Source organism: Brachyhypopomus gauderio, unplaced genomic scaffold (genome assembly GCF_052324685.1).
Source record: "Brachyhypopomus gauderio isolate BG-103 unplaced genomic scaffold, BGAUD_0.2 sc82, whole genome shotgun sequence".
Lineage (NCBI taxonomy): Eukaryota > Metazoa > Chordata > Actinopteri > Gymnotiformes > Hypopomidae > Brachyhypopomus > Brachyhypopomus gauderio.
In genome coordinates, this window is record NW_027506903.1 from 171,897 (window position 1) to 181,422 (window position 9,526).

Consider the following 9,526-nt stretch of genomic DNA (forward strand, 5'->3'; position numbering starts at 1 on the left):
GTACACCAGCAGGGATGTAAATATATTCAGAGTGAAGGAACGCTGAGGGCTTCTGCACGTGGTTCTGTCTCACGTTCCTCCATGTGGCCACAGCTCATTTTGCGTGCTTTAGAAACAGAATCTAATTCTCTGCATGGAGCACTAATTTTAGATTAGTTGTCAAAAAATCTAGGACATCACCCTCTTAATTTTCAGCTAACCCTAAAAGACGAAATTAGCTCGGATTTTCGCGTTTGAGAAACGGCGGTTGAATTCAGATCAGCAACTTCCTCCAGACTCCAAACATTACGTAACACTCAGACTTCAAAATCTCTGGGCGTTGTCTCGTCAGATGCACCTGTGTTGACGTCCCCATGCGGGTTCTGCTCCTCTGCACACAGGAGGTCACAGGAAGCTGCCCCTCAGGATGGTGTCCATAGGCTGAGGGTAGAGGCGGGCCCTGCGGCTACAGTGAGGTCATCATATTTAAACATGCGTGCTTTCGGTCCGACCCACGTTGGTTCTGGTTAGGCATGGTGGCTGTGGACTACCATGCTTCTGGTTCAGCTTAGCGATTGTGGACTTCCGTGGTTCTGGATCGGCACGGTGACTGCAGAGCGTCATGGTTTCGGGTCGGTATGGTGATTGTGGACCACCATGGTTACGGGTCGGCATGGCCTATGGTCTGTGTGCTGGACGAGTGGACTGCTGGATGACATTCACACAGCAACGACAAAATGGCGCATACGCCCTGCTCGTCTACACGTGTGTGTGTGTGTGTGTGTGTGTGTGTGTGTGTGTGTGTGTGTGTGTGTGTGTGTGTGTGTGTGTGTGTGTGTGTGTGTGAGGTCTAGTGGGGGCATGAGGTTTGGCTTGCATTTGAACATGGGGCTTTTTGGGGTTCGTCTTTGGGGGATGGGGTACAGAGGGAGGTCTGGCTGTCTGGGACAGAAAAGATCCCATTAAAATGTGTGTATGGATGAGTCTGTGTGTGTGTGTGTGTGTGTGTGTGTGTGTGTGTGTGTGTGTGCGCATTTGGGGGGGGGGGGGGGGGGTTAACAGGGAGAGAATAGTGTCTGGCTTGGCACATGTGTCTATGTGAGAGGCTAATTTGCATATTTAGCCTAGCTTGACTGCACATATGTCACCCAGCCTAAACAGATGCAATGACACGTCGACCCCCCCCCCCCCCCCCCCAACACACACACACACACACACACACACACACACACACACACACACACACACACACACACACACTCCACCCCAACTCAAATAATAATGCCACTGAATAAACCTGACGCGTCATGTCACTATCAACGGCCACTTTAGTGTTCCCAGGTTGCCTGAGCAGAAAGCGCCCAGTACCACAGAGAGCACGGACCGGGCTACGCAGACCCGGCTACGCGGCAGCTCATTGGTGGAGTGGGGTGACATTGATACCACAAAGCCACTGGGTTCCCCATCTCCATGACAACGGGGTGGCCCCAGCCAATGCCATGCAAGCAGGAACAGGAAGCAGAGGTGGAGAGAGGCAGAGTTGACCCTACCCACGCTGGGGAGCCAGGAACATTGAAGCAGAGGGAGTGTGTGCTCAAAGGTGAGCACACGTGAGCACACGTGAGCACACGTGAGCGTTATGAAGTTCTTCTGAAAAATGGGATTTGAGTCATAACCCAACACAGGTCGCCAGCTGTGAGACGCTATGAGAAACTAACCAAATAACGTCGCCGTTCAGACACGCAGAGCTGCGTTCGACTTTGGAAAAGACAAAAAGCCCAGAGATGCTAACCTCCTAAAATTCAAGATGCTTAAATGAATATTACAGGTGCAGTTTCAGCTGGGTGAAATGTGATGTGGAGAGTCTTCCTGAGTGCTGCTCTTCATTGGAGAGCCCCCCCCCCCCTGTGAGGGCCTTGCTAATGCCTCTAACCTAGTATAATGGACCTCTTCTGTCTGGCTGAGATAGCCATTGACGGCCGACGCTGATGGAGAGGGTTAGCACTTAGCAAAGCTGAACTGTGGAAAACAGGAAAACAGCACGCCGGTGCTAGCACACCGCCGCTAGCACGCTAGCGCTTCTTTCTTGTTTTTGCCCAGTCGTTTGTTTGTTTTCCGGCACAGTGAAGCTACGGTCCTCTTCCAGGCAGAGGCCGCGTGCTGCTGCTAATTGTGGACATCAGCCACAGTCCTGAGTTCACCGGGTTTGTCTAAATTGAGAATATTAATCTTGGGGAGGGGGGCTGGTTAGAGCAGCAGCAGACCCAGACAATACTGGCCTCCCGACATAAATATTAAGCCCTGGAACGTCCTTCGTGAGGGCCGTTGAAGGCGGGGCCTCTTCGCAGGCCGTGGGAATGCAAAGAAAGTTTGCGGCCCGACTGTGGCGCTGTGAAAGCATGCGCAGCAGGTGAGCTAGGAGCCCAGGGGTCAAGGTCAAGAGGGGGGGCGGGGGCCTCGTCTGCTCGCGCAGTCTAGCCGATGTCTGTCTGGAACCAAATGCAAATGAGCTCGACCGTTTAATAATCACTCCGGCGGCGTGTTTGCCTAACGTCACGCTTCTTTATGAAGCTTCGGCTAGACACAAGGGGGGGTGGTGTCTTACCACCATCTATCCCCCATCCACCCCCCAATACCCCCGACCCCCCCGACTGTGATGTCACAGGGTGATATAATATAGTTCCAGACATTTACTCCATCCTCCCCTCATAGTGCAAACACTTCCCATGGTTACCGGCTGTAACTCCTCTGCTGTTCATCCCTCGTTCTTCTCACAATGGCCGTTTGATTGACATCCTCTGCCTCCTTTGTGTCTGGAAACGCGAAACGCGGCTGTTCGCTCAAGACGTCCGGCCGGCATCCGCTTTGTCTCGCCGACTCGCCCGGGCGAATCGCCGCGGCAAAACAAAAAAAAACGACGATGGCCGCTGAAACAATGGCCATTTAAAAAAACAAGAAAAGGTGAAGAATGGGCTAATTGTCGAGCGACGAGCGGTGATCGCCGAGCGGTGGTCGCCGGCCGAGTTCCTCGAGCTTTTATTTCACGTGGTTTTGGGGCGGCTGCGCCTCCTCTGCTGACGTTCTTTCTGCCTGTGGCCTCCTGGCTGTCAACGTCCCCTGAGCGCCTTTCATAGAGTTGACGGAGCAGTAGATCGTTTCGATGGGCCCTTCCAAAGTGGTGTAGCATCGTTTAGGCCCCCAGGAGCACTCGGACACGCCCACGCTCTCATCTACGTTTGGCTGTCTCAGCATCGCCGGAACGGGTCTCGCGGTCCATTTCCGTGGGGTTTTCGTTTATGTTAGAACAGTGGTGGTGGACTAATTGGAGATGGGCGTGTACCGTCCGAGGTGGACCGAACTTAAAGGATGGACGGTTTGTTTTAAGGTCTCCCGCGTCTAGTTCATTCCGCTCGCCACGGAAGAACAAACACCCAGTGAGATACCCGCTTAACGTCTGGTAGCAGAGCGCTCTCCGCCCGCAGCAGTACACGCCGCCATTAAAACCCCCGAGCAGACCCTCGACTGTAAACACACTTGACGTTAAACGGCACGTCCGCCGTGGCCCCTTCAAACGAGGGACCCTCACCACGGCCGGCACTGCTGGAGGAAGACGAGGGAGAATGGGGAAGAGGAGCAGTGCTTGAACCTGCTGCCTTAGATTCTTTTCTACCCTCACTTTAAGCTTCATTTACTCAGCAGAAAAAGATTCCCTCCCTCCTCCCACACCCCTCCCCCCCCAACATGGCCTCAATAGACCTGTCCCTGCTCCAAAGCCTCTCTCTACCCTTTTCTCCTCTCCCCCCACCCCACACCCCCCTCTGTAGGTTTAATCGTCTCAGCGCTCAGTGAAATCAAGCTCAGTAAAGCCACTTTTGTCCTCCTCTCTCCTCTCTGTCCTCCTCAAAGTTCTCCCCCTTCACTCCGAACGGGCCTTCCGCCCACCGCCTAAAACCTTATTGCCATGTCAACAAAATGTCCGCTCAGCTGGAGTGCCACAATGGCTGGCAGGGTTTAACCTCCTACCTCCTGTCACTCACTCGGCACTGTCCATCTCTCTCTCTCTCTCTCTCTCTCTCTCTCTCTCTCTCTCTCTCTCCCCTCCTTCTCCTCTCTTGCTCTCTCTCTGTTTGCATGCCAAATTTTCTGAACGTCTGATAATGCGAAAGGAAACACACAACTGGTGTCGATACTCCGTTTCAAAATACTTCAAGACACAGAAGCAATTAAGTCCGTTTCTGTAAAAGTCCTCCGTCGATTTCTTGTTTGCGTGCGACATTCACTCCGTTACAAAACCAAAAGTCCCGTCGAAAGTCGGCGACTGCGGCTGGGTTTACGGGCCTCTCCGTGCTCCTGCCTCGTTCTCCGGGGAGCTGAGACGGAACGGCGAGGTGAGCGAACAAAGAGTTCCGCGGAGGCCGCCAGGCTGTCGCTGCAAGTTCGCGCCGAGGACGACCAGGAGGCCGGTCGACGCCGGCTCATCGCCGGACTATTTTGGGAAGCTGGGGTCAAGCGGGTGAGGTACAGCACATCCGCACCACCTGCCCGCGGCCGAGGCGGCAACGGAGAGGCGGTGGTGGAGGCGGTGGTGGGGGGGTGGCGGGGGTTCAGTGCTGACGGAGGCTGAGGTTCCCCTCAGTTGCAGCAGTGAGCCTGCGGGAGAGCCGGGTTTAAGCAGGCGGATGGCACGTTTACATGCGAGTGTTGTCATCACAAGGTGCCTGGACTGTTATTACCGTCAGGACTGGTAGTATGAGTCCACTTGTGTTTCCATCACACACACACACACACACACACACACACACACACACACACACACACACACACTTTAAGGAAGTATAATGAAAAGCCTTATGGAGGTCCTCTACTCACACTGTGCTTGTGCGCAGGGTGCGAACCTTCGTCTCAGGGCACACGGGCCAGCACTCGGGTCGTAGTGCCGTGCGGTGACTCAACCTGGCCGCACGCACCGCGCTGACATCAGCAGCCCCGCCCAGACCCCCCTGACACCCACTGGAAATACCAGGAAGTCCATCTTCATTATGGAGTTTAGACAGTAAGGTGTAAAGTGATAACGGGAACCTGGAGACAATGATAATTTGCTTTTATGCTGTTAATGGATGTTTTTGCAGAGTATATATGAGCTAATCTGTAGTTTAGTGATTGTCTCGCAATAAAGTTGCAGGAGCAAACACAGAATTGGAAATGAACACGTTAACATGTCTCTCAAGACCACGTTGATATTTATTGTGAATCGCTTAGAACGCAACACTCCGAGCTCTCAGCCACTGTTCGCCAAATAAGTCGACTAGCGAGAGTTTCAGGGGAGAAAGGATTTCTGAGGTCTAGTGGATGGGCAGTGACCTTTAGCCCTGCATCGCCATGGAGAGCTGGTTCCCATAGGCTGGGGAGGGTGAGGGGGCGGGGCTGCCATGCCTGCCCTGGTCCGCCCATTCAGGCCTCAGTCACAGTCACTGAAGGTTTCCCATCAACTCGCGATTCAGCCGGGGTGTGAGCCAATGACATGTATTTTTAATGAGGGACTACGTCTTTGTTGGAACGACACAATATCAAGGCAAAGGAGGGGGGTGCAGATGAAATCACACACACACTCACACACACACACACACACACACATTTTTCTCACTTTGTCCTCATTTTTTCTATTTCTCTTTCTCTCTCTCGGCTTCCTTAGCTGAATCCTTCAGTGAGCCCCACAATACAAAATTCCCCACAGTAAACTTTTTTGCACCACTTAGCATCATGATATCATCAGGAATATAAACTCTCCTGATGTTAATCATATAAATAAATATCAAACAAAACAAAATAATCAGTGGCCCTCCAGATTTTTTATCCATCTGTAACTCTTTCTGTCTTTTTTTTTTTTATCTCTGAGCACATCAATTAGCATAGAGGCGGGGCTAATCTCAATCCAGACGTTCAGATGTGCTTCCGCAACATTCTCCCCACACACTGTAGCTGTGTGTGTGTTTTAAACAGACACCCTCTCCCCACATACTGTAGCTGTGTGTGTGTTTTAGCCAGACACTCTCTCCCCACACACTGTAGCTGTGTGTGTGTTTTAGCCAGACACCCTCTCCCCACACACTGTAGCTGTGTGTGTGTTTTAGCCAGACACCCTCTCCCCACACACTGTAGCTGTGTGTGTGTTTTAGCCAGACACACTCTCCCCACACACTGTAGCTGTGTGTGTGTTTTAGCCAGACACCCTCTCCCCACACACTGTAGCTGTGTGTGTGTTTTAGCCAGACACCCTCTCCCCACACACTGTAGCTGTGTGTGTGTTTTAGCCAGACACACTCTCCCCACACACTGTAGCTGTGTGTGTGTTTTAGCCAGACACCCTCTCCCCACACACTGTAGCTGTGTGTGTGTTTTAACCAGACACCCTCTCCCCACACACTGTAGCTGTGTGTGTGTTTTAGCCAGACACACTCTCCCCACATACTGGAGCTGTGTGTGTGTTTTAGCCAGACACACTCTCCCCACACACTGTAGCTGTGTGTGTGTTTTAGCCAGACACTCTCTCCCCACACACTGTAGCTGTGTGTGTGTTTTAGCCAGACACCCTCTCCCCACACACTGTAGCTGTGTGTGTGTTTTAGCCAGACACCCTCTCCCCACACACTGTAGCTGTGTGTGTGTTTTAGCCAGACACCCTCTCCCCACACAAGCCATTCAAATCTTTCTCCCACACTTTTACACACTCACATACTCCAAAATCCATGGCCCCTGCCCACCCTTCCCCACACACACACACACACACACACACACACACACACTATTGGATCACCCATTGACAGACACATCTTGTCTTGCACTGTGAATCCAGCACATTCTATTCTCCATCTCTTTATTCGAATATGCAGACGTTAGAAATTAATCACAGCTATCTGCTGCATGTTGTGAGACCGATATTGCCATAGTAACAACTTTGCATTTGGTGTACGTAGCTGTATGCTACAGCGATTAGTCATGACGAGCGAGGCCGGGAGGCGCTTCCTTCCACCTGATAAAATAGTCCTCTACAATAAGACGATTGAACATGAGACATGTGGACCAGAGTGAATGCTGTCTGGCCTTTTATCAGCTTGTGCTTGGCTCTGCTGATGCAAAGAAAATGCTAAATCGTATATGCCAGTTTTTGTTTCAAGTGCTGTAGTAGTGTGTGTGTGTGTGTGTGTGTGTGTGTGTGTGTGTGTGTGTGTGTGTGTGTGTGTGTGTGTGTGTGTTTCTGTCTAGTTTTGGTGTCCCAGGGGCCATGTTAGTTTGCTCCCATAGGATTCACTTTTCGTCTACAACACCCCCCCCCACCCCTCCACAGAATGAGAGGTCACATTGAGGATCCAGACAGGGTGTGTGTGTGTGTGTGTGTGTGTGTGTGTGTGTGTGTGTGTGGCAGAGCCAGACAGCCTGTGCATTGACCTGTGCCTATACACAGACTGGGAGGTCGCAGTCTTATGAATGAGTGAATGAGACTGTGTGTGTGTGTGTGTGTGTGTGTGTGTGTGTGTGTGTGTGTGTGTGTGTGTGTGTGTGTGTGTGTGTGTGCGTTAGCGCTGTTGCCCAAGCCTGCAAGTGAGTGGGGACTCGGACATCATCACTGCTGGGGGGTGGAGGAGGGGCCAAGGTGATCCAGTGTTAACTCCGCCCTGGGGAGGAGCCAATGTGAGCCAGTGTTAACTCCGCCCTGGGGAGGAGTCAATGTGATCCAGTGTTAACCCCGCCCTGGGGAGGAGCCAATGTGATCCAATGTTAACCCCGCCCTGGGGAGGAGCCAATGTGATCCAGTGTTCATCACCTGGCCCCTCCCACATGCAGAGTGAAGGGGCCTTGTTTAGCTTTGACAGGCACTTATTTTGACCAGTGAGAAACAGTGAAACGGGGCTGCACTACTGATATAGCGATCACGCCACCCGAAGAACAGACTGCAAGTCAGTCCACACCATCAGTCTACACATCAGGTTTACTCATCATGTAGACCTACTGCAATTGATCGTGTAATTGGCTCACAGATAAACATACGTGTTTACAATATTACAATGACCATATCTGGTTCACCCCATTGATTCTTGAATACTCCCTCCAGAGCGAAGGTACTAATCACGGTGTCGAATGCCTGCTGTCTGTCGGGCCTCAGAACAGTCTGCCTGGTGGAATCTGCTACCACCAACTCCTCACCTGGTTCTTCATGCCGGGCCACTCTGCTCTCTTCCCATAGGTCCCCTCCCTGCAGCCAATCAGATGCGAGGAGTCCCGCAGAGGACAGCGACGTCCAGGCGCCCCTCTTACACGTGGACACCGGGAGGGACGAAGCCCTCGGTCAGAATCTCAAGGTGGCCGATATCCAACGTCAGCTCGAGAACTTGTCTGAAGTTCACCTGATCTTAAAAAATAACAGCAATAAGAATTTCCACTGGACACTTGCTGTGGTATTCTTTTTCATTACTGCTTAACGCAGAGACAGGACGTTTCACCTGTCCTGTTTTTGTCCTGAATTGTCCTGCCGGTGGACGATCTTCAGAAGGTAAGTAGATCCACACAGAGGTAAGAGAGATACGTGTATACTTTTAGCGTTGTCATACGTGCTGGTGAACTTCACATAGTAATTCTATAGCCCAGTATGTAGTTACCTGTTGTTTTATGCATGTATGTAGGCAACTTATGTTTGATTTTCCTAAACCACAAAATCATGGCTGTAGTTTAGATATTCGACTGCCTGACAGTACTATTGTCCGATGCCTTTTAACTTTACTACATCGTTAGCCATGGAAAAACAGCAAATACGTCACAAGAAATTAAATTGTACCTCCCTGTTTTAAAGTGATATTCAATAAAGTTTCTAATAAAATATTCCATTGTGTCTTTTTTTCACTCTAATCAAGGTTATAACAGAAAAATAACAACAAAAATTACATGAATGAAATGCGCAAAGCGAAGTTACTATCTCACGGTAAATATGAATGTATGAATTCATTTTAAAAGCGATATATGTGTTTTATATAAAGTACAAGCAGAAACGAGTGGTTGACCCTGATATGGGAGAGACAGATAGAGACAGAGGGACATGAATATGTCTTGACTAAACTTACTCCGCATCAGCGTCCTCGTCTTGGGTGGCCCAAGTCTGAAGTGCTAGAGTGGGATAAGCACTCGCATCTGGGTTTAGACACGCACACACACACACACACGCATACACACACACACACACACACACACACGCACACACACACACATACATTAAAGATGCGGGATGAATCGCTAGGCATGGCCTACTTGGTTAATCTCGTTACGCCCTGAGAGTTCGTGATCATTTGGGTGAATAAACGCGCACTTAAAGCAGAAACGACCGCATTCACGGTCCTCCACGCAGGAACCGGCGTGCCGCCGCCAAAGTGTTCTTTGTTTAAAGTTTGAACAGACGTAGGTTAATATAATTAGCTAGAAAACGTGGCCTTGTTTCTTTGATCACCTCCGTAGTTATTATAAAGCTGAATAGAATCAAAATAATAGCTGACGTAAGAAG

The 9,526-nt window shown here is 50.8% G+C and overlaps 1 protein-coding gene and 1 long non-coding RNA gene across 7 annotated transcripts in view; one reads left to right on the top strand and one right to left on the bottom strand.

Moving 5' to 3' along the window:
• The window catches only part of LOC143493185 (uncharacterized), a 14,834-nt gene extending 6,370 nt beyond the window's left edge, over nt 1–8,464 (bottom strand). The window contains exon 1 of the long non-coding RNA XR_013125361.1: nt 8,182–8,464. This is a non-coding gene — a long non-coding RNA (uncharacterized LOC143493185). The remainder of the gene's footprint in view (nt 1–8,181) is intronic.
• Nucleotides 1–8,847, top strand: part of LOC143493183 (uncharacterized) — a 33,234-nt gene extending 24,387 nt beyond the window's left edge. For all 6 annotated transcript variants that reach the window (XM_076991401.1, XM_076991399.1, XM_076991397.1 and 3 more), the window contains one exon: nt 8,222–8,847. In XM_076991401.1, coding sequence (XP_076847516.1) covers nt 8,222–8,374 — 153 coding nt within the window. In that variant the 3' untranslated portion in view covers nt 8,375–8,847. The remainder of the gene's footprint in view (nt 1–8,221) is intronic.
• Nucleotides 8,848–9,526: the final 679 nt, after the last annotated feature.